At 43.5% G+C, this 23,261-nt stretch overlaps 1 protein-coding gene across 1 annotated transcript in view; it reads right to left on the minus strand.

The window, feature by feature from the left end:
- The window catches only part of LOC136626724 (zinc finger protein 721-like), a 36,823-nt gene extending 14,059 nt beyond the window's left edge, over nt 1–22,764 (minus strand). Inside the window, exons 1-8 of the mRNA XM_066601731.1 lie at nt 22,687–22,764; nt 20,130–20,309; nt 19,917–20,040; nt 19,770–19,834; nt 19,308–19,410; nt 8,481–9,908; nt 7,395–7,447; nt 7,152–7,280 (exon numbers count right to left, since the gene is read on the minus strand). Of these exons, the coding sequence (XP_066457828.1) occupies nt 7,152–7,280; nt 7,395–7,447; nt 8,481–9,908; nt 19,308–19,410; nt 19,770–19,834; nt 19,917–20,040; nt 20,130–20,309; nt 22,687–22,764 (2,160 nt within the window). The remainder of the gene's footprint in view (nt 1–7,151; nt 7,281–7,394; nt 7,448–8,480; nt 9,909–19,307; nt 19,411–19,769; nt 19,835–19,916; nt 20,041–20,129; nt 20,310–22,686) is intronic.
- Nucleotides 22,765–23,261: the final 497 nt, after the last annotated feature.

A 23,261-nucleotide genomic window follows, 5' to 3' on the forward strand; every position in this document is an offset into this window, starting at 1 on the left:
CCTTTGGAGGGGGCATCATTCCCAGTATGGGGGGGGGGTCTGACTCCCAGCATTCCTGCCAGCGCGCTGTGTGAAGTACTGAGCATCCTGCCCTCTCCTTCCATCGCTGACATTGTTCCTCAGTCACATGGCCTCTGCACAGCTTTCTATGTGAATAGGATTAAGATGCAATACCAGGTGCCGCCACTCTGTAATGTAACTCTATAATTAGAAGATTGAGAGCTAACATAGACCAACCTGGAACCTTGAAGATTGTCATTCGCTACTTTGCCCCCCAACCTGACTTACTAGCGTCAGTATTTACCATGATGGACGGCGATAGGGACCACTGCATCCCTTTTTTAAGGTTGTGAGGCAATAACCACCATTCTAAAGACTTATTAACCGTTGCTGACAACTTAAACTTTTTACCTAGTGAGAGTTGCCTCCTAGGGACCATCGGTAAACAAGCTGTCATTGCCTGAGGTCCTTCATGCTCTCTCTTATAGAGACCTAGTCCTTCCTCTTAAACTTACTAATTGAAGAGTCCAAAAGAACTCCGAGAAAAATGTTCTTACTATCTGGTTTTAGGCTACATTTTTCAAAATGTATAAGCCACCATAGCTCAGTGAAAAGTTTGATTGTCTCCCCCCGGTGTCGCTCCATAGTGTGTGAATTGTTTGTGATTATTAACACATCATCTAAATAAGAGATTATATTAATTCCTTTACTTCTGAGGAACCCAATTGGTTCGATCATGACTTTGGAAAAATCCCTCGGAATAGTCAACATGACAAAAAGGTAGACAAATACATTGAAAATGGAGAATTTTGGAGCCCATTCTAACTGCAAACCTCAGGTATTTTTGGCACGACTTATTGATGGGAACGTGATAGTAAGCATCCTTTAAATCCAATGTACACATGACACTTGACTGTTTAATCAAGGCAATTGTGGAGTTAATAGTTTCCATTTTAAACCGACGATTAGAGATATATTCATTAAGGGATTTTAAATTAAGTATAGTTCTAAAAGAACCATTGGGTTTTGGCACCAAAAACGAAGACTAATAATAACCAAAACTGCATTACATTATAGAAACAGTGATAATAGCTCCCATCTGTTATAGGTTTTTAACCCCCTCCTCCAATCTTGCATGAAGAAGTGCTTGATTTGGGGTAACAAAATATTTCCTAGGGGGAGGGATGAAAACGCAAGTTTTACCCCAATAGTATAATCTTCAAAATCCAGGGATTTCCAGAAATCTGGGGCCATCTCCCTGCAAACTGAGAGAACCTTCCCACTAACGGGCCTGTAGTTTTATTTGCGTTCAGATCTAAGGGGGAAAGAGCAGATTCTTACCCTTGCCTTCTTCTGAATTAGACTACCTGCCTGTCTTGCCCTTGTCTCTCTGGTGTCTGAACTGAAACGACTGTCTGCGAAAGGCCAGACTGCTTTTAGGAAAGTAATCTATCGGGAATCCTCTTTTTCCCCAGTCGTCTCCACGACAGCACCAATTGAGATTGCCTCCTCCTGATAGGACAGGAACACACTGAGAGGTTAAAAGCTCCCCCCCTTCCCCACTTTCCTCAGTGTCTTCCTGTTCTGCCAGGAGGCAGGATCTCTGAGAGGGGCTGGTGGAGAAGCCAGCCAGGATTACGTACAGGCGGATTGAAGGGCAGTGGGTCAGCCTGTCCTCCCTTCCCAGCCAGACGACTCCCGGGATGCCACATGGGGTGGTAAACCTCGGGCCAGGTTCCTCCCGCGGCGGCCCATGGGGGGTACAAAGCGGGAGCCTCAGTCCCCCTCCTCCTCCTTGTATAGTCACAGCGCGGCGCTCCAGGAAGCCCTTTGACGGCGGGGGGCGGGCGTCACGTGCCCAGCGTGGTGACGTCATCACGCTCGCATCAGGAGCCGCACGGAGGGGGCGGGGCTTAGCGCAGGAGCGCGAAAATTCAAAATAAGGAACCTGAGAGAAGCCAGAAGGTGGACCAGCACTACAGGTCGCAGGGTGTCTGCAGCACCGGTACAGTAATGAGGGCTCCAGCCCCAGAGATAGCTGAAACCTCAGCCTCAGCGGCCATAAGTAGCCAGTGCGGCAAAAAATACAAAATGCAAAATCCAATGTATTGTATATGGAAAAATTGCATATTTACCCGCAAAAAATACTTTCCCCTTTTTTGTTTGTCAGGGGGATAAAAAAGACATCCCCCCCAGAACAAAACCCCAAAAATGCGTGGAGTGCGGGACGAGACTGCCAGCTACGTACCAGAGGCCTCTATGCAAGGCATGCGTAGCTAGGCTAGTCAAAGAGGAATCGGGGGGATTCATGGATGACGTTAGGAAGCTGGTGAAGGAGGAGGTTCGATCAGCCCTAACGTCACAGCTGGCGCCGCCAGCGAAACGCCAGAAAAAGGCATATGTTCCCGACGAGCCTTCCGACTCCGAGAGTTCTATCGGGTCGGAGCAAGAGGAACAGGCGGCGAGGAGTCCTCAGACGATGAAAAGATACCTTTTCCATCAGGACGACTTAACAGAATTGATTAAGTCAGTCAGGGCTACACTAAAAATGGAAGAGCCCAGAGAACCACGTACCTTACAAGATGAGATATTCAGGGGACTAGGGGAGAGGCGCAAGCATACCTTCCCTGTCCACAAGAATATCACCAAAATAATCCAGAAAGAGTGGAGGAAACCAGACGCAGGCTCTTTCTCCGCTAGAGGGGTAAAAAGAAGGTACCCATTCGAGGAGGAAGTTTGCGCAAGCTGGGAAGAGATACCCAAGGTAGACGTCCCAGTGGCCAAAGTAGCTAGGAGGACGAGCCTGCCCTTTGAGGACGCCGCACAATTAAAAGATCCCATGGATCGCAAAGCCGAAGGCCTTTTAAAAAAATAATGGGAGGCAGCAGCAAGCATACTTAGGCCAGGGATCGCAGCCACCTGCGTGGCGCGCAGTCTGGGGGTATGGCTCGAACAGCTGGAGCTACACTTAAACAATAAAACGCCAAGGGAACAGATCCTAAATTCCCTACCTATCCTGCGTATGGCAACAAATTTCCTAGCGGATGCCGCGGCCGAAACGGTTAAACTCTCGGCAAAAGCTACAGCCCAATCTAACTCAGCCAGAAGAGTACTATGGCTGAAATCATGGTCAGGCGACTTAGCCTCAAAAAATAAACTATGCGCCCTCCCGTTCTGCGGTCAGTTTTTGTTCGGACCAGACCTAGACAAAATCCTGGAGAAGGCGGCCAACAAAAAGAAGGGATTCCCGGAAGAAAAGCCGCACAGAGGGAAGACCTTCTTCCGAACCCCAGGGCAACAGCCCGAGGCCTACCGAGGCAAGGGTAAGACAGGCCGCTGGAGTTACCCCAAGGGGGGCAGAGGGAGAAATATCCTCTTTAATCCCCACCAGGGGGAGCCCAAGCAGAGACCCTGACGCCAGCTCCGTAGGGGCAAGGCTGGGGAACTTTGTGGACCAATGGGCCGCAATTTGCGAAGGCCCATGGATCCCAAAGATCCTACAGCAGGGATACCGGATAGAACTGGTGTCCCTCCCCAGAAGGAAATTCATTATCACGGGAGGCTCAGGGCAACAATTACGCTTACTAAGGCAGAGCGTTCGGGACCTGCAACATCTAAACGCAATATTCCCCGTACCGCAAAACGAGGAAACTCAGGGCCATTATTCCAGGCTCTTCCTAATAAGAAAACCCTGCGGGAAACAGCAGATGATAGTGAATCTGAAGCCTTTTAACACCTGTGTCAAGTACAGAAAATTCAAAATGGAGTCCATCTCTTCAACGATAAAGTTGATTCCCAAAGGGGCCTACATGGCGTCCATCGATCTGAAGGACGCTTATTTCCACGTACCGATCCACGAGGGGTCCCAAAGATACCTAAGGTTCGCAGTGGATATGGGCAAAGGAATAGAGCACCACCAATTCAGATGCCTGCCTTTTGGGATCTCCTCAGCACCCAGAATTTTTACCAAAATTATGGCAGAGGTAGCTGCCTACCTGAGAAAAAAGTCGATCCTAATAATACCCTACCTGGATGATATTTTAATAATAGCAGAGTCCACGAAACTACTAACAAAGCACCTAGAGATAGTGCTAGAACTCCAGTCTCTAGGATGGATCATAAACTGGGAAAAATCCAGCTTAGACCCCGACAGGAAGAAGACGTTTTTAGGCATAACGCTCAACTCAGAATTACAATGCTCCTTCCTGCCCGAGGAAAAAATACAAAAATCCAAAGGCTGGTCAGATCCTTCCTACAGAAACGATCATGCACAATTCGGGAAGCCATGTCTCTCCTGAGAAGCCTAACGTCATGCATTCCCGGAGTAGCATGGGCCCAGGCTCACACCAGAGCTCTGCAGGCCTCAGTCCTATCCACATGGGACAAAAAGCAGTCCTCGCTAGGGACAAAAATGTATATCCCAAACACAGTGAAAAAATCCCTGCGTTGGTGGACATCCCCGGCGAACCTGCAGGAAGGGGTTCATTGGCTACAAAACCCAGCCACGCACATCACAACGGACGCAAGCGCCTGGGGATGGGGAGTGCATGTGGGGAACCAGTTCTTTCAGGGCCCGTGGTCCCAAAGGATAAAAGAACAATCCTCCAATTACAGAGAACTACACGCCGTATGGCGAGTCCTACAGCAGTTAGGAAACTCGCTACGGAACCAGCATATAAAGATACTGTCGGACAATACCACCACGGTCGCCCATATTCGGCACCAGGGGGGCACAAGGTCGCCTGCCCTGCAAAACATTTCGCAGAAAATCTTCCACTGGGCAGAGGGCCGAATCCTTTCGATCACGGCAACACACTTAAAAGGGACACTAAACCGAAAAGCAGACTTCCTCAGCAGGAGGCAGATAGACCCAGGAGAATGGTCTCTCTCCCTGGAGGCATTCAGAATCCTGACCAACCGGTGGGGGTCCTCACAATTGGACCTATTTGCAACCAGGGAGAACGCCAAAGTAGGCAATTTCTTCTCCCTCCGGCCAGGAGATCGTCCTACGGCAATAGACTCCCTAGGCCAGGACTGGGGAAAGGGGCTAGCGTACGCGTTTCCTCCGATACCGCTGATCCCCAGGGTCTTACAACATTTCAGAACCCAGGTATGCACGCTAATCCTGGTGACCCCCTTCTTGCCCAAGAGAAGTTGGTTCGGTCTTCTGACAACATTGAGTGTCCAGGACCCAGTCACCTTTCCGACCTGGACAGATCTGCTATCACAGGGGCCACTGAACCACCCAGGCTTAAACAGACTCCACTTAACAGCATGGCTCTTGAGGAATCCTCCCTAAGGGAGAAGGGATTCTCACAAAGAGTGGTAGAAACGTTAATGTCCAGCAGAAAAAAGACGACCCACCTTATCTACCAGAAGGTTTGGAGAAGGTTCTCCTCATGGAGACAGGGAAGGGATTCCGGGGATTCTATCCCAAGCATCCCTTTGATCTTAGAATTCTTGAAGGAGGGCCTACAGATGGACCTCTCTCCAAGTACCCTGAAGGTTCAGGTCGCAGCCCTTAGCGCCATATGCGACGCAAAGTTCGCGGACAATAGATGGGTCAACAGGTTCCTGACAGCAGCAGCTAGATTACGACCTAGACCCATAAAACTTGTTTCAGACTGGAACCTTAATTGGGTTCTAAATGCCATGTCAGCGGAACCATTCGAGCCGATCGAAGCACTACCGATAAAAATGCTTACGATCAAGACTGTTTTTCTAGTAGCTATCACGTCTGTAAGGAGGGTTAGCGAGCTTCAGGCTTTGTCCATTCGCCACCCATTTCTAAAAATCTCGGACTCCAAATTAGTATTTAAAACGAACCCTGCCTTCATGCCAAAGGTGGTATCACATTTTCATAGGTCCCAGGACGTAATAATTCCCTCATTTTTTTAGCAAACCTAAAAACGAGGAAGAAAAAATCCTAAGCTGCCTGGACGTCAGGAGAGCAGTCCTAGGCTACATAGATGCGACAAGCCACTGGAAACGGGACGACAACCTGTTCGTCCAGTTCAGTGGCCCAAATAAAGGGAACAAAGCGGCAAAAAACTCCATAGCCAGGTGGATCCGCCTGGCCATCATAGAGTCCTATAAGGCCCTCGGGAAGGAAATCCCCTTAGCTCTTAAAGCCCATTCTACAAGGGCAGTAGCATTCTCATGGGTCGAACATAGCTCAGCTTGGGTCGAGCAGATATGCAAGGCCGCAGTCTGGAAAAAAACCCACACGTTCATTAAACATTATAGGGTAAAAGTGCAGCAGGACGAGGACATGGCCTTCGGCCGCAAAGTCCTCTCGGCAGCAATCCCACCCTAATAAACTTTAGTTGGTACGTCTCAATTGGTGCTGTCGTGGAGACGACTGGGGAAAAAATAGATTATACCTACCTGATAATCAGGTTTCCAGGAGTCTCCACGACAGCACCCATACCTCCCCCCCCCCCCTAAATGGATAGAAAGAAACTATAGAATATAATAAATAAATATATGATATAATATAATTTTATAACCAACAAAAAACCCCGGTTAAGGGAAAAAATTTTAAGTTGAGCTCCTACCCCGGCAATTCGTTAGAATCCACTGAGGAAAGTGGGGAAGGGGGGGAGCTTTTAACCTCTCAGTGTGTTCCTGTTCTATCAGGAGGAGGCAATCTCAATTGGTGCTGTCGTGGAGACTCCTGGAAACCTGATTATCAGGTAGGTATAATCCATTTTTTTTATCCCCTGCCTTTTCCAGGATTTTGTCTAATACCGGACCAAATAGATATTCTCCCTGGAATGGAATTGAGCCCAGCTTATTTTTAAAGGCAGTATCCCCTGGCCAGGCTCTAAGCCACAGAGCTCGTTTAGTGGAATTGCCCAATACCACATTCATGTAGTCTTCTTGAGTAATGGGATACACTGCACCAATTCCTCTCTAGAGGTTTTCTGTATGAAATGTGAGTCCAATTGCGAGAGCCATAGGTGCATGGATTGTGCTACAGATGTGGATGCTATATTAGCATCTATTAGGTTTGCTGTGGTTTCCCACACTCTTTTCAGAAGACTACTTTCCTATTCATAGGCTTCTTTAGTTGCGATGCGTCTTCAAAAAGGTTCAGAGGTTTTCCCGATCTCATCTTGGACAGATCTAGGTTGTTAGACATCTACTACTTCCATAGTGTTGCGAGTTGCCATTATCAGTTCTTCCAGATTCTGATTTGATAAATAATATTTCTTATTCTCTTCGTCCACAATTATGCGTGCTGTTGATTCAGAGATTCCTCCCTCAGAATAATCCATCTGTGATGTGGATGATAAATAGATTTGTGTTCGGGCCCTTTTTGCTGGCCTAGAAGGTCCAGGCTGAGGCTGGGAGATTAGTTCGGCTCTTATAGTCTGTACCTCCTATCTTACCATTTGACGGAGGCCGTCCACTACGGTCTGTTGCTCCACTCTTATGATTTTCGCTGTGCAATCAACACAAATACGTTTTTTGTACGGTTGTCTAGTTTCCTAGAACATAATTCACATCTCTTAATTCTCTTTTTGCTTTCTCTTTCTGATTTTACAAGCATGTAAGGTCTTACACATTTATTAGTAATTGGTAACACATTTTGAGACTTAATTTTCATATATATATAACGTGAAATATTCTATATACATGGTTGGTATATAGATGTGCTATCTGGGTTCAATTGGATTTTTAAATGAGACATTAATTGGCAGTTGCATATGTTAGTGAAAAAATTTGCTAATTGGTATGTTTTCAGGTATCCAAATTAGCAGTTAATGCTCAAGCATCGAGGAAGTTTACAAAACACACGCACACACACATTGGATGTGATTGGAAGTCATCTGATTTATTCCAAATCGCAGAGATATTTTATACAAAGACATTCGAAACAAGGCTAGAACATGCCTCACTTGTAATAATTATAATTTATTATAATTCATTAACATTGGTTATAAAAAAAAACTCAATGAGAACAATGACGTCTTAGTTAGAAGCGGGACTTCTCTCAGGGAGATTGGAACCATTTCTTACGAGACTTCTGCTAAATGACCTTGAAGACGGCCTTGCATTCTTATAACAGAACAATAATATGAGGTAAAGAAAGACAGTGAAAAGCCGTAAGAAGAGCAGGTTACAAGACATAACATGGAGGACAGGAAATCTTATAGTTTTCTTCACACATATTTCTTAATCATATTGTAATACATGTGACTTTGCTTTGACTGTTAATTGTATTTTTGTTTCTTCTACTTCTAGCTTAGTTATTTGCTGTATAACAAATGAGATTTGTGAGTGCAGGATTTGCCAAATTTAAACCATTAATATGGATTTTCTTAGGTGTGTTTTTTGATAGCCAACACGATTTGACTTCCAAGTACAATATTCCCAACATTCAGAATATCAAAATGGTTTCTCTCCAGTGTGACTTCTCTGATGTCTAAGAAGATCAAATTTAGCTGTAAACATTTCCCACATTCAAAACATTTATAGTTTCTCCCTTGTGTGAATTCTTTGATGTTTAACTAGATTTGTTTTCCGCTTAAAACATTTCCCACAATCAGAACATGAATATGGTTTCTCTTCTGTGTGAATTTTCTGATGCAAAACAAGACATGCTTTAGTCTGAAAATATTTCCCACATTCAGAACATGAAAATAGCTTTCCACCTGTGTGAATTCTCTCATGTTTAATAAGAACACATTTATAGGTGAAAGACTTGCCACAATCAGAACAGGAATATGGTTTCTCCCCTGTGTGAATTCTCCGGTGTTTAACAAGACTTGATTTCTGCTGAAAACATTTCCCACAATCAGAACATGAATGTGGCTTCTCCCCTGTGTGTATTTTCTGATGTATAACAAGATTTGCTTTCCGTGAAAAACATTTCCCACAATCAGAACATGAATATAGTTTCTCTCCTGTGTGAATTTTCAGATGCTCCACAAGACTATTTTTATAGTTAAACAATTTCCCACATTCCGAACATGGAAATGGCTTTTCCCCTGTGTGATTTCTCTGATGCAACACAAGACTTGAGTTTTGTTTAAAAGATTTCCCACACTCAGAACATGAATATGGTTTATCCTTTGTGTGAATTCTCTGATGTTCTACAAGACTTTTTTTATGGTAAAAACATTTCCCACATTCAGAACATGAATATGGTTTCTGCCCTGAGTGAATTCTTTGATGTTCTACAAGACTTTTTTTCTGGTAAAAACATTTCCCACATTCAGAACATGAATATGGCTGCTCCCCTGTGTGAGTTCTCTGATGTACAACGAGATGATCTTTCTGGAAAAAACATCTATCACACTCTGGACATGAAAAGGTCTTCTCCCCTGTGTGAATTCTCTTATGCAACACAAGATTTGATTTTTGGTTAAACCATTTCCCACAATCAGAACATGAATATGGCTTCTCTCCTGTGTGAATTCTCTGATGTATAGCTAGTTGTGATTTTCGGGAAAAACATTTCCCACATTCTGAACATGAAAAGGTCTTTTCCCCTGTGTGAATTCTGTGATGCAACATAAGACTTGATTGCTGGTTAAAAGATTTCCCACACTCAGAACATGAATATGGCTTCTCTCCTGTATGAATTCTACAATGTGTAACAAGATGTATTTTCTGATAAAAACATTTTCCACAATCAGAACATGAATATGGCCTCTCCCTTGAATGAATTCTGTTATGTTCAACATCTGTTCCATAAATTTTATTTTGTTTAACATTCTGTAATGAATCAGAAGATGGAACCTGTTTAGAAGCATCCGCTGATAGATCTTTGCTGTCAAGGGCTAAGGGTATATTTAAGATAATGGCAGGCTCTTCATATGTATCTTGTATGATACTATGATCTTCTATTTTACAATCTGTTGATATCAGATGTCCCTCCAATCTCCTGCTGCTGCCATCTGTCAAGAAAAAATGGATTTTAATATATTTCAATATAACATTACAATTATACTGATTGTTTATTACATGTATAAGAAAAAATCTTCGTACAAATTCTTAGGCATGTATCAAAATTCAAATATTAAAAAGGGTTTTCCCATTCACAGGAGCCACAATAATTTGTGAGACACCTAATCTACTGACAACCATCCTAATAGACCAATGATATTAGCGAATACTTAGTTTTTTCTATTTTTCATCTCTCCAAGCTGAGTATTTACGTGCTGATTTCTCCCATGCGGTGATGGTAATTTCCTACCTCCAGCAGGCGCTCTCAGCTGCTGCTCTTATCTGCGGCTCATACAGCTTGTAAGGAAGCGCAGGAGCCATACAAGCCGGGGATAAGAGCTGCTGATGCCTCCTGCTGTAAAACTGGTAGTCAGGCACACAGACACTCCAAATAGCAGCTTTATTTTAACCCCTTTTGTTACACACATACGGCTGTATACGTCTCAACTGCACATACCCTGTGGTGTTAGGACATATATAGCTGTCCACTGCATATGCAGTGTATGTAGTGAGTTCGGGAGGCAAGCCTGATTCATACATAGCGGTTATCGGATATCTTTGACCAGCAGACATCAGCCAGCAACAACTGCGATTACTGATCATGGCTGTTAACCATTTAAGTGTCGCTGTTAGTTCTGACAACAGCATTTTAATGTCCCTTTTAGGGATTTAAATGTCACAAATCGCCCCACGTGACTAGATCGCTGAGGTGTCATCATTGTATCATGGCAGCCAGGGGGCTTATGAAGGCCTTCAGAGCTGCCATGATCACTTTCATATTAAACAAGTGCCTCTGGCATGTCTTCAAAAAGAAGCCTGTTAAAATCCAATATGATGCAGAGTATTGCATTAAACTGAAAAAGTAATCAAACAAGCGCAAGTTCAAGTACCTTATGAGGACTAATAAAACAGTAAAAAGAAAGATAAAAAGATTTTTGTACCTACTGTAAAATCTATTTCTCGGCACGTTCATTGGGGGACACAGCTGAATAACATGAGTATAGCTGCTGCCACTTGGAGGTAGACACCAAGCAAAAAAGGTGTTAGATCCTCCTGTCAGCTATACCCCTCCTGCAGGCACCGAGCTACTCAGTTTGTTTGTATGCAAGCAGTAGGAGCAGCCAAGTAGGATATAAGGGGTAAAAGAGTCAATGCAAACATTAGAACGCTAAAACATTAAAGACCGCAACAAAGCGGAGAACCATGTGGACTCTAGAGAGAAAGCTCCAACAAGGAGAGAAAAACATTGTGAAATCCTTAGAGACAAACTCAGTGGGTGCCGTGTCCCACAGCGCACGTGATGAGAAAGAGATTTTACAGGAAGTTCAAAATCTTGTTTTCTCATTGCATTGGGGGACACAGCTGAAGAGCGTGGGATGTTATAGATTAGTATAAAAGTATATAATGACACATGTGGTTAGTTGATGGCCGTCTGCAAATCTGTTTGACTAAGAGAGGCATCCGCAGATGCAAAAGTGTGCACCTGGTAGAACCTAGAGAAGGTATGTAGAGAGGCCCAAGTGGTGACCTTTGACACTTGAATGGCGGAAGCACCATTGCAAAACACCCAAGAAGCATCCATTGCCTTAATAATACAGTAGAGAGGCTCCCTGCCCTTACCCCAATAAGCCTTTGGCACTTTTGATCTGATCCAGCGTGATATGACTGCTTTGGAAGCTACAAGACCACATATTGGACCATCTGGGATCACAAACAAAGAATCAGAGTGTCTACAGGAATACATCTGGGAGGGGTATATTCTTAAGGATTGAACCAAATCCAACTTGTGGAGAGTGCATTCCCTAGGATAAATAGCTGGGGGGCAGAATTAACATATGACAATATCTTCTTTAATGTGGCAGGTTGACACCACCTTAGGGAAAAAGGATGGCACGGGACCCAGGATCACCTTATACTGATAGAAGATAGTAAATGGAGGTTTTGACGACAAGGCTGCAAGCTCGGACACCCAAAGGGTGGACCTGATCACCACCAAATAAAAACACTTTGCAGGACCAAAGATGAACGAGAATGTTGCATAACAGTTTGAAGGCATCCAGTACCAAATTCAGGTCCCAAAGCGGGAGAGGAGAATGGTATGAAGGAGCAACGTGGTCAACCCCCTGTAGAAAGGTACATATGGCTGACTTAGAATCCAAGTGGACGTTGAATCATAATGCACACCTCCAACACCTGACCCTTCAGGGAATGAGGCCCAATCCCATGTCCAGACCCTCCTGAAGAAAAGAAAGATGGCGGGATAGCAAAAAATGCATAGGATTGAGGTTGAGCTATTTGCAGCAAATGAAAAAAAGGCTTGAAGGCACGATGGTAAACCTGGGAAAATTAGGTCTTTCTGGTCTTCATCATAGTTTAAATGATGGCTTACGCAAAACCACGAGCTCTTAGGACCTTGGTTCCAACTGCTACGCTGTTAAAAAAAATGTGTGGACAAACACGTGTAAGAGGGGTCCCTATAAGAGAAGATCTTCTCTAAGGGGAAAGCGTCTTTAATCTTAAACAGAATACCATACAAAGGATGCAACGCGCTTCGGTGTTTAAACTACACCTTTCTCAAGTATAAGTGGATGTGAGTGGATAGTGAACTATGTAGTGTAGACGATTACAAATAGCCGTCAGGGAGAGACAGAGCTGGAAGTCTCGCGCAGCACCTCTATTTGGAATGCAATTTTGAGCTCCAATAAATGGGAGAAGCAAAGGTAGGGGCGTGCCGCCATGCAATTGCAAAGTTAGCATACATGTCATCATGGAAATTATGTGGGCACATACAGCTTGAGCTTGGGGATCCTGAGCTTGCAGTTTATTCCGGACGCCATCAGACTGACATCCGGGTGACCCCATTTGTTACAAAATGTTTGTATAACTTGGGAATGTAACTCCCCTTCTCCAGGGTCGACTGTTTCGTGCTCAGAAAATCTGCTATCCAATTGTCCATGCCTGGGATGAGCCCCACCAAGAGAGCTGGAGGGTGATCCTCAGTCCATGCAAGGTTTTTCGCTGCCTTTGCTACGGCTACCGAGCTGCAGGGCCTGCCTTAATTTCTGTATCTGAAGGTCATTATGTTGTTGGTTTGGACCTGAACAGGGAGACCTGTAAGCTGAGGTTAGAAGTGTTGAAATTACAAGAAAATGGCCTGCAGTTCCAACACATTAATCAGAAGGACCGGCTTCCTTACAGTTCCAAGTGCCTTGCGTTGTAAGCTTCTGCAGCGTACCCCCCAGCCTAGTAGGCAGTGTCAGGAAACTACTGAATGTATGTTATTTAGATTAAATTTCGTTTTAATTCCTTCTGTCAGGAATATACTGAGTATGTAATTATTTCAGAGCCATGTTTATCTTAATCATGACTTTTGAACCATCATTGTTCTGAACAGAGAGCTAAAGTAAATAGTCATGTCTGGGAAGAGGAATTTATTATGTCTGGGTACAGTAAAGGCCCATTTACATGGAGCGATGATCGCTCAAAGATCGCTCAAACGACAGTTTGAGTGACAGCTTTGAGCAATCATTTTGCATAAACTATTAAGTAGCTACTCAGCTACTTAATATCAATTTAGTGTGCAAATGAAGCCTTAGCTGAAAGCAGTTAATAGCCTGAGGGCTCTTATCTGCTTTCAGTTCCTTTGTTCTCCAATGGGAAACAATGCTATCAGCACTGCCCGTGGAAAACTCCTGATAAGGCCGAATGGCGATTTTTTTAGGTTGGACTGAATTTAACGATCAGCTAGCAGTGCAAGAAAAGTTCATGATGGCCGCGCATTTAGACGCAACGATTATCTCTCAAGTGATCGCTTTTTAGCGATTTTTGAGCAATCAGGGCATTAACATAAAATTTATATTTGTTCTCTACTTATGAGAAGATATGCTGTGTATGGGCCTTTGGATCACAGACATGAAGTCTTCTGTATTAGAATAGTATAATTATTTTACATTTTCTTGAGTCAAATTGGAATCTTTGGAGACAAAATGAGGAAGTGTCATATCTGTTGAACCCCTAGAAGTAAGCGGAACCATTGGAATAAGGAGGTGTCATGCCTGTCATTCTACTGGAGAAGATACTCTATTTTAGCATTGCTTGACTCCCCGGTTGCTGGTTCAGATGAGTTGACTTCCCAGTGGTGTTCCTGGTATCATGTAAGCTGTAACCTCTTAGGTAATAATGTGATATAATCTTTAGACTTTGTATATGGATAATGAAATGATGTTAATTATAACCTTTACCATTTATAAATAACTAATTCACAAAAGTAGGTCAATTATTCATCACTATGACCGATTATCACTTAATTTGAATAAATTATTATTGTTAAACCTTCCATATTGTCATACTCTCTTTAAAACCTAAACGACTCTTAAGTCCTGCTCCTTGCATAGTAAGCACCTGCCAGTGGATAGTCAGAAATGGGCACCCCAGATGGACCTGTAGACAGTCCAGCCAACAGAGAAGGGAGCACTGACGTTTGCAAAGAAGAAGGATCTCTTGATGGAGAGTTCACAGATTTGTCCCAGTGAGAGAGGATGATCCATAGGAAAGGTCTCCTAAGGCAGGGAAAGTTGTTCCCATACCCTGAATGGCTTGTGGAGGATTTAGTAGATGCAGACTTGGAGCATTGTGGTCTGAGACACCAGGATGGACGAGGTTTGTAGATGGGCATTTGCTTTTGGTCCTGCAAGGATTTTTTGCTATCAGAAAAGCAGAGTCTAGAATGGTGAAAGGAATGAAAAAGGCCTTTTCTTCTGCACAGATTTCACACAGCTTGCTTTGTTTTGTGGTAGATGAGAACTCTTACCTCCAGTGGCTTCAGAAATAATCTCTTCTAGTCTGGAGCTGAATAGGCATGTGCCAAAAAAGGTAAGATGTGTTAAAGACGACTTTAAGGCGAAATTTGCATCCCAGGATTTGAGCCACACTGTCCTGCAAGAGAAAACCGAAGAGACCGATGCAGGAACCAATAGTCTGGCTGTGTCTGTGGAGGCTTCACAGATAAATATTCCCATCTGTCCTGTCCGCTGTGCAACAGCGGTTAATTAGCGGTTAAAAGCCAGTAAGAAAGCCGCAACAGAGTTGCTTACCCCCTTAAGTAGTGGCCCTACTGACCCAAGTAGAAGCAAAAACAGGGAGAAATGTGAAACCCAGTGCCTCAAAGTAAGATTTGGCTAAGGATTCCAGTTTTCTGCCTCGTATGTCCCGAAAGGATGAAGCACTCGCCACAGGTAGGTTGCTGTTTTTAGATAAACAGGACACTGGGGATCCATTAATGGGGAAGACGACCACCTCTTAACCAAGTCTTACACAAAAGGGCTACATGACATCCAAATGCATTGGTTTGGCTAAGCGTTTGTTAGAAAGGTTCCACTCCTTGGCAAACATATCCTCAAACTCTGAATGAGAGGGGAAGACCTTCGTATAACACTTTGGAAGTCTGAAGTAAAAGGCTTCCACAGATCAAATGGGTGTACGATCCTTAACCCAAAGAGCTTTTTTCACTGGCACTATCAGGCTATCAACCAGAGTAGAGAGCTTAGATGCCTGTAAGGTCCACTTTAGTAAGGTCCAATAATGCCCGAAAAAGGCAGTGCGTCCATTCCAGTTTGTCAGTCAATGAGGGCTGGACAGGAGCAGTGCCTATAAGCAGTCCGCGGCAGCCTGTTTCGAGGAAAGACAGCTGTGGCACAATGGCTCAGACTGACCACATGGAAATTTGGTACTGCACTGAGAGCATGCATAGTTTATGGTTCTGGCTGGGCCTTTTCTGGAGCCTTCAGCTCCTGAGTCAGACATGATGCCCCAAGGGCCTGCGGTCAGATCAGTAAATGTATATGACCTACTTCTAGGGGTACTGCAAGAGGATACATTTAGAAGGGGAACTAGCAGTCAGGCAGAGCTTACTTAATCTGGAGAAGTTCCTTAAGTGCTAGTTGCTAGATGCGTAAAGAGCAAAACCGAAGCACCACATTCCTCAGTAGAAGAATGTAAAACCAAGTACAGGAAGAGCGAAACTTAGTGAGGGGTGGGCTGTGGGAGGTAAAGAAGCAGGAGCCAAAAGGAATGCAAATAGTGGGCGAACTGGAGGAGGATAGGTAAAAGGCCCTCCCCTATCAGTTAAACGTGTGATTGGACCCTACAGCAGCACAACCCGCACCAACGGTAGTGCCACAACTAGGCCGAAGCTGGTACCTAAATTACAGGTGGAAAGTCGGGAAAGCGGTGTGGTGGCAAATACCCCAGGAGAACTGCAGGCGCAAGTGTGCACAGCCTCCCATAGGTACCACGAGACCCATGGCAGGCACATGAAGCTGGGGTGCTAGAAGGATAGAGCCCATAATACACTGTTACCTCCATCCTCAGTTAGCAGTGCCACGAATGAGCAATGAAAATCAGTGAGACCTGGAATAAGGACTCAGTAGGAGTCCCACAGCAGCCCTAAAGGCTGTAGCCAGAATGCAAGAATGCCAAAGTGGTCCCCTGAGGTGCAAAGAGGCCTGCAAAAGAGGAGAAAATGGGACTGTCTCCTGTAGGCAAGCGCCCATATTTCCCAGAGGTATGCCATGCCGAGGAGCATCCACTGGGAGGGCTCGGGATAGGTAGGGAGTTCCCAGTGAGTATGTGGGAGGGTAATGAAGAAAGGGGATTCTAGTGGCGATGGTGGTAGTAGTGGTGTGTGTGGGGGGAGGTGGGGGGGGGGGAAGAGAGAGGATACTTATCCCAGTGGAGAGAATACTTAACTATCTGCGGTAGACCATAAAGCTCCGTGTGTGTCTGCAGCAGTGTGTGTCCCCCTATGCTCGCCTGCCTATCAGTGGGAATGGATTGCATTGCTCTAATAGGTTGGTGGGGGCACTGTAGCTGGCAGGTCTGTTCGCCCTCCTTAATAGAATAATAGGCAGAGTCCAGAGCCAGCCCTGTATTCCCAGATCCGGAAAGATAACAGCTGAATATTGGTGAATGAAGACATCTGCCTCCTACAGATACCAAGCTAAAACTGATAAGCGTGGTGCCTGCAACAGGGGTACAGCTGGTAGGAGGAGCTAACTGTTTTGCTTAGTCTCCACCTCCTAGTGGCAGTAGTTATACAAACTGTCTTCAGCTGTGCCCCCCAATGCAATGGATGAGAAACAAAGATTTAAAAAAATATATTATTAAAACATAAAATAAAGTTTTCAAAATTTAACAATTGGTGTCACTAAACCCATAAAGGTCTATTTTAGGTCTCTGTCATAAAAAAAAAAACACCATTGCAGCCTCGAAAAAAAATGATCAAAAAGTTGTATGTTCTCCATAATAGTACTAATTCAAACTACAGGTTGCCCTGCAAAAAATCAGCCTTCACAAAGTCATAACAGAAAAATTAAAAAATGTTAGTGGAGTAAAATATAGCAGCAAAAGGCAATTTTGTTTTTCTTAAAAAGTTTTTTCTTTTTTTAAGGATTACTGTATATTAAAAAACCCTGTCCTTTCAGTCATTTTGGAAGATCAGCAAGTGTTTCCCATTGTTTTGAATGGGAAACCTCACATCGCACTCGCGTGCACATCACACTGTGTGCGATGTGTTTTGCAGCCCCATTAAAAGAGAGAGGAATTCTGAGGGAACGCCCAAAGATAGGACATGCCGTGCGATGTGATGCAGGAAAAAAAGAAATTGCTAATGTATATGACCCCATTCAATAAAATGGGGTTCATATTCGTGCGAGATTTGTGAATCTTGCAATGCACAAATCTTGCATGATATGCTCGGCGTATGAAAGTGGCCTTACTCAATATTAAATACCAAACAGTCTCAAACTGGAGAAAAACTGCATACCCCATGGTGTGATTCAGACCAACACAGTCCTTAGTCCCAGTATATGCGTATCTCCTGTGGACAACCATTTGTAACAAGACCATGACAATGGAGTCACCCCACATCATACAATCACAGATCCGTGGGCGGCCCATGTACCAGCAATATAGTAAGATACCTGCATACACAAATAATACCGTCCAGCAGGATATTAATAAGACAACTAAAAACATTATATCAAAAAGTTGGATATTTCTTCAGCCAAAATGTTTTCAGATACGTTAAATAACAATTTTCAAATATAATAAATTGTAATATGTGATTTGTGGTCTGTATGATCACATGTGATATCTGTAAGTTATCCTATGTGGGATGTACGTGTGGAAAACAGAAAAGCAGAATATTGGAACATTTGCAGGAAACCGTGAGGCACATTGGATTAAACCTTAAAAGGGAAATCATGTTGTCATGTTTGTGCTCCTAGGGTTTCCAGGAGCACATGGCTGCTGGTGTGGTTGATTTAGCTGGCTGATGGTGTGGAGTCTCCTACCAGCCAATCACCACCGGTCTGCTGCACATAAATACCAGCCCCTCTTTGGAGAGGATGTTGGTCATTTATTCAATCGATCTCATTCCCACTCAGAGCTGGCTGTTCTGCATGATGTTATTCTGAAGTGTTTCTCCCACCTTCCCTGAGGATGGTCTGGACACCGGTATTCCCCATCTGCATGTTATGCGGACCCCTTCTTACTTCAGGTTTGACAGGTGCTGCCTCCAGACTCCTGAGGTCATGTGTGTTGTCAGGTGAGTGATGCCTGACACGGTTCCCTTTACCACGGTTCGGTGTTTGACGCTCTTTCCCCGTGGTGTGAGGACACTTTGTACTAGCTTCTGTTAAATATCTGTATGCATGAGTTATCTGAGTGGAGTTTCTGTCAGTTTGTTGATGTGTACAGCGATGTGTTCTGTGTCTGTGTAGGTGACCAGACATGAGGTGTGATCAGTTACCTGTTATGGGTGGTTGTTCCTTGTCTGTTGGTGCATGTGAACGGTGTCCTGTCTCTTACCATCTAGGGCGAGCCAGGAGCCTAGGTTCCAGCATTGGGCGGACGTCCCTATTGGGACGATTGCCCCACTTGTAGGCAGGACTCCTGGGTTAAGTTGTCTTGTTAGACTAGGGAGTAAGTATTTTGGCCAAAATATGAACCAATACCTCGCATGTACTTCAGCTATTCCATCTACTTATGCATGTTGGTATTCTAGGTAAGTGTTTTGGTGATTGTCAGTCATTGTTGGAGGTTAGCTCGCAAGTCCTGTTTCCAGTACAGTTTGCTATGGTGTTAAGCATGTATGCATGTTCCCCTATCGCAATTCTTTCCCTCCAGTTGTTGTTTGGGTTGCGTCTGTGGAGGTCATTGTTTTTACTGCCTGCGCTGACGTAACACATGTTGCATTATTAATTGTATCAGTATGAATACGACTTTTTGATATGTTTTATATATAACTGAAAACCTTGAAAACACAGACTCTTCTCTACATGTAGTCTCACCTGGGGGGTCATCTGTAGGAATTTCCTCCTTACACGGCTGATACCCCCTCACATGTGTCTCTGTAGCATCAATATGGATCTGATCTTCCTCCAGTTTCACCAGCTGTGAAATAAATATTGTAAAAGTTGGAGAAGTCGTGTGGAAGGTTTTATATGGCCAGAAAAGGTCATTAATTAGTATGAGGAGCCGGAATGACATGACAGCAGTAGTGATCTGGGCCAAATAGCTGCAGGTCTCCTGTATAACTCAAACCTGTTGCTTCTTTATTCCAACCAGAAGTCTCCAGAACCAGAAAATAGTGATAAGATGCGGAGATCTAATGTCTGCGGTCGGCTGTAATCCTGCCATCTCCAGCTTTCTCATTACACAAGTATCAATCATATAATAAGACTAAACACAAGACCTTCCCAGCCGTCCTACAGACCAGAGTGGAGATTTCATGAGACCTTCTCTCCATCTACCTGATCATCCTGTGGAAGAAGAGGACGGGGACATCTCTCCATTGCTGTTCTCTTACTGGATCTACCTGCAGAAAACACAGACAGCCACTGAATTCTTTCTCTACATACAAATAATAAAGGCCGTGTGGATTTAGTCCTGTCTATTACCTGGTGATAGGGGGGGCTGGTGGTCCTCCATCATGATGTCCTTGTACAGATCCTTGTGTCCTTCTAAATACTCCCACTCCTCCATGGAGAAATAGACAGTGACGTCCTGACACCTTATAGGAACCTGACAACACAATGATACCGTCATCACCCAGACATGTTATACCACCATAGCGTTACTGTATAATGTCCCAGCATTCCCAGCAGCGTCACCTCTCCAGTCAGCAGCTCAATCATCTTGTTGGTGAGTTCTAGGATCTTCTGCTCATTGATCTCCTCCAGTATCAGGGGGTGAGGTGGAGGCCCTGTGATTGGGCTCAGGAGTCTTCCCCATCCATCGGACACCGGGGCCTGACAGTCATCACTAGAAGTCTTCTTCACTATCATGTAATCCTGTTTATGGGGAAATACATCCATAAATATCCCTGCAGGCATTCTCAGAGTCGTTCATGTCTCCAGTTATGTCCAACAATTAAGGTTCTGTTTACATCTGTGTACATAATTTCCATTATTCCAGAGTTTTGTATCTACTACATGACAGACATCATTGCCTTATAACCAGTCTGTCATATAGAGACTGTTAGGTTGTCAGCCATTTTTTTCTGTGTGTCTGGTCTTAGATCAGCATCCAAATTATTTTATCCACTATTTAATCTCATGCAGGCCTTGAGTAGTTAGACTGCAGTAATAGAAGTTTCTTCGTTTCCCCCTGCCTGTTGATATTTACATTTAGAACAGATCATTTTCTCACCTTCCCTGAATATACCACCCTTTCTTTCTGTTCTCCCCTGTGTCTGTTGGTGTAGAATTAGCATAAGTATCCCACCTTGTGGAGCCAGCATGCGAATTAAGGAAAAATCTTTCAATAAGGATTATCAGTTGTGTGAGGATCCTAGAGCAATATGAAATATATTTTCAGAATCGGGAGGCCCAGCTGATAAAAAAAAAACCCACACACGTTTAAGTGCGGGCCCCTCATTATCCTCAAACTGCGTATTCCCATACCTGGTTATAATTTACATGCCATGCTTAATATCAATGAATAGATCTTACAAATCCAACCCTCCCTTCTCTGTATGACCTCAGAAGGGGCGGGAGGAGGTGTGTTCTGGGGAAACTTTTAAAATTGGGGGCTCACAAAGGCCAGATGTCAGACCTTCAGAGATTTGCCCAGTGTAAGGACTTTCCCATTGTTTCCAGGAACTCCACTAATTAGAACCTTGGGCCAGAAATCCCAAGTCTGGCATCTTTCTTTTACTTTATTCCTGTTTATTTAACTTTTTTTGAAAACTTGCTTTTATTGCATTTTCCATAATACCATAATATACAACAAAAATTATCCTATGTCATATCGTACATTTGACATACATTTATAAAGTATAGACTTAAGTATAATGTCAAACTTTCACGAAAAATTTTAGTTTTCTAAAGAATGTTGATATTTGCTCATTACTCAATATATTTGCTCATTACTCATTGCTCTCTACTCATTACTAATATTCATATGCATATTTTCTAAAAAATATATATTTTGTACTGTATATACCACTTATTGTTTATGTATATATACACATAATTATATATATGTTGACAGATATAACTTATTACCTCCCCCCCCCCCCCCAAACAGCAAAAAAAAAGCAATGATATTCAGCTAAATAAATGAATCGATGAATAAAGGTGGCCATTATTTGCATGTCAGCATGTGTCTTCCCTTGGTTTAACACTTCTCCTGTACTGTCAAGACTTATCCCTTTTTGTTATTTTAGGTTATTTTTAGTTTCCCCAAGCGATTTGCGTCATCTTGGATATAATACCAGGTTGTGTTGACTAACGGGCGCATGCATTCAATGATCTAATTTAAGTCAAGAAACCTTTCTATAAAAACTCGCCATTTTTTTAAAACTTTGAGGCTTGGCATTCTGCGCATTTTTCTAATTCCAGTCTTTCCATTCTCAGAAGATATTTTAATTGCTGTAGTATATCTGATATTGTCGGGGATTTGGCTCGTAGCAAATTTGTCAGCAAACACCTTTTGCTTATTAAAAGAATAGTATGTATCATACCAGAGTTTCTAGTGTGACTATGAAAAGAGTGAAATACACAAAGTTGTGGTGTTAACTGTATAGTCAATCCCACAAAGTCACGCAATAGTGTTTGTGTCTCCATCCAAAAAGTTTTAAATTTAGGACAGTGCCAGACACCTGTTTATTTTTAAATACTATCTTTTGTGTATACCTGCAATTTATTAGTCAGCCTTGTCCGCTTTAAAACCAATCATAACTTCAAAGATTGTTTCATAATTCAGGGTTCCAGTTTACCTGTAAAAGCTGGTGGTCGCAGTGTGTACCGTGTGGGTACTGTAGAGAGCAGTAGGCATTAGAACGGATCAGGTGGGGATTTGAGCTTTTATATCTCATGTGTGCAGTAGCCTGGGGAAGCTGGGTACAAATCAGGCTGTATTCTAAGATTGCAATCCTGCTAGAGTGATCGATCAATGTTCTACCGTAATAGTTGGTAGTGGCGAGTGTGCTCGAAGTAGTCCACCTGTGAGTAATCAGAGGCTGCGAGGCATCAATAGGTATCACCTCCATCTCTCTGTGACAAAGTCTGTTGGGTTTCTGTCATTTTACCAGAAAAATAGCGCAGTAAGCTGCAATACTTTTCCAGCATTTATGATTAAATCTGCAGTAAATCCTCTGCTGTAGATATGAACAGACTGACATAGATAAGAATGATGGAACGTGATGTCATCCCCAGAATCTCTCACCTCTCCTGTAAGCTGGAAGAGTATCTCTAGGGTGAGGTTGAATATACTCTCTGCCATCTTGTCCCGGTTCCTCTCCATCCTTGTCGGGTCAATCAGGATAATTATCTGATATAGAAGATATCAGCCGAGGATCCTGAATGGGAAGAAGATGGGACAATGTAAACCACACCAAATCTCTGGATTACAGGGGATTCAAACATGGCTACGAATACGGGTGCATTTATATGGGCGATTTTCAGCATGAATTCTGTAGGTTGCGAGATGCATAGAAATCTGACATGCAAAGAACCCACTATTTTCCATGGGTTAATTTAAATAGGTGATTTTTCTAATCGGACAGACAGTTCAAGATTGTACCATTATTTTCTGTGGAACTGGAAAAAATTGCCTGGCACTGGCATGCTGTGCGAGGTTTATGCGAGTGCATTACAAATCTTCTATTCTTACTATTCGAACAACATGCTATTATCACACCTGTTATAATCTCATCTGCAGCGATGCCTTTTTCTCACACGACACCCATCGCACTCACAGCCAACATAGCAGGTCTGCAAGTTAGATATCGGACCAATATT

The sequence above is a fragment of the Eleutherodactylus coqui genome, chromosome 4 (genome assembly GCF_035609145.1).
Source record: "Eleutherodactylus coqui strain aEleCoq1 chromosome 4, aEleCoq1.hap1, whole genome shotgun sequence".
Classification (NCBI taxonomy): Eukaryota; Metazoa; Chordata; class Amphibia; order Anura; family Eleutherodactylidae; genus Eleutherodactylus; species Eleutherodactylus coqui.